The sequence below is a fragment of the Mandrillus leucophaeus genome, unplaced genomic scaffold, assembly GCF_000951045.1.
Source record: "Mandrillus leucophaeus isolate KB7577 unplaced genomic scaffold, Mleu.le_1.0 Scaffold674, whole genome shotgun sequence".
Taxonomy (NCBI): Eukaryota; Metazoa; Chordata; class Mammalia; order Primates; family Cercopithecidae; genus Mandrillus; species Mandrillus leucophaeus.
Window position 1 is genome coordinate 1336446 of NW_012107297.1, and position 2090 is coordinate 1338535.

Here is a 2090-nt window from a genome sequence, read left to right on the forward strand (position 1 = left end):
CTGGATTCATGTCTCAGCTCCATTTCTTGCTGCATGACGTTTTGATGGTTACTCAACCTCTAGATCTTGGATTCCTTGCTTGTACACTATGGATAATAATACCTACCTAAGCAGATCAATATGAAGAACCACTCAAAAGTGCTTTATAAATTTTAAAGTCCTGTTTCAATAAGTGTGTTTAATTATAAATTTTGATGTCTTCACAGTTTCACTTATGCTTTATTATCAGCATAACAAATACAGCCATTTTTTGTAATTATACTGATCGTGTTGATGACAGAAGTAACATAGATGGTGATTCTGGCATTGCCACCCAAACTATTTCACACAAATCAGGTGCTGGAAACTGGGGAGAGAAAAGAATCAGATATGGTCCTGCTCTGGGGTTCATTTAGGCAGAGAATTCAAATGATTAATTGCTGCTCGATATAATCACTTTCCCATCAAGTCCTCCCCGCTTTCTTCCTGGGAGAGAGTATAGCCTAGCATGGACTCTGAAGTCTGACTTATCTTTGACACTTACTAGCAAGTCACTTTACTTCTGAGCTTCAGTTTCCTCACTTATAAAATGGAGATAATACCGCCTACTTCTCAGGCTATAATAATGTAATTCCACAGCCTCCAACTAACCCAGTGAGCCTCCAGTGAATCCCAGAAGGAGGCCTCCCTATCTCATCTATTCACTCCTAACAAGTAATATTTAAGGAGCACCTATCACGTGCCAGACCTTTGAAGATCTGTAGTCTAAACCACCTCATGGTATAGATGGGAAAACTCAGGCACAGGATGGGGGCAAAGCTTACTGAATGCCACTCCACAGTAAAATCTGGACCAAGACCCAGGTCTCCTAAGTTGAAACTGAAGCTCAGGGATCTTTCTGCCGACCAGAGACCTCTGGTAAGAAGGGGTTTTCCAGTCTCAGTCCCCTTTCATCTCTGTAGTGATAATTCTGAGGTTTAAGTTAGGCTTCAGTGAGAACAAATAAAAATAGGACTAGCCAAGAATACTCCGGCCAGGTCAGATCCTAGCGGACAGGGTGGCTCTGTCTCAATGATCCAAGGCTGGATTTCCCAAGCGCAGATGGTCTTGCTCAACCTGTCCCCACAGTTGAGTCCTCCTCGGGAGCTCTCCTGTCTCCCAACCCCGCTCACCTGCACTGGACCCCGGCTCCTCCGTCTCTGTCGGGGCAGAGCTGGACGCCGGGGGTTCTTCCATGGGGCGCGGGGGCAAGTCCCCAGGTCTCATTCGCCGAAGCCTGAGAGAGGCACCGGCCCCAAGGCTGCGGAGACGGAGACAGAGGAGGATAGAGAGGGAGAAACAGCAGAGACGGAGGACACGGAGACAAAACCCGAGAAGCAAAGAGCAGGTCGACTGCCGGAAAGAGGTAATGGCAACGAAAGAGGCGGACGCAGGCTGTAGTCAGTGGTGGTTGGGGCCAACCGTTGGCCTCCTCCGCGAGCCCGCCCCGTCCCGCCCCCTCGGCGCTGCCCCTCCCTCCAGCCCACAGCCCGGTCCCCACCACCGCACGGGACCAGCACCACCTCTACCCTCGCCAGCTCGGCTTAAGCCCTGGGCCCACCTCAGTTCCCAACAGTCGCTTCCTCTCTTCAGTCCCACAGCCCCGAGCTCTTACATTGGTCTGCAGCTCGGTATCACCGCCTAAAACTTCCCCGGACAGCCTGAGAGTTGAGCAAAGGTTCCGGGCCTCAGAGGGTACCCTACAAAAAGGACCAGAGGTCCAGAGCATTGGCTATCTTTTTTGCAAAATATGAAAATGAAAATGTATTCATATGTATAATTTATGTGTGTATATACACACATTTACATACACAGATTTGTCACATAGCACTGAGTCCATTCTTCTGTTTCACAGTACCTGAATTTAAGCCCTCCTCTCCCCAACCAAGGAGGAAATGGCTGATCTAAGGTCATTTTTTATCTGGGACTAAATAACATAAAGGAAATAGGCTGGGCCTGGTGGCTCATGCCTGCAATCTCAGCGCTTTGGAAGGCCTACGTGGGAGGATGCCTTGAGCCCAGGAGTTGGAGGCTGTGGTGAGCTGTGATTGCACCACTGCACGCCAGGCTGG

General features: G+C 49.3%; 1 protein-coding gene across 1 annotated transcript in view; it reads right to left on the minus strand.

The window, feature by feature from the left end:
* Window positions 1-1747, minus strand: part of NEU3 (sialidase 3 (membrane sialidase)) — a 30504-nt gene extending 28757 nt beyond the window's left edge. The window contains 3 exon segments of the mRNA XM_012002043.1: window positions 1152-1400; window positions 1403-1465; window positions 1468-1747. Of these exon segments, the coding sequence (XP_011857433.1) occupies window positions 1152-1400; window positions 1403-1465; window positions 1468-1747 (592 nt within the window).
* Between the last annotated feature and the right edge of the window lie 343 nt (window positions 1748-2090).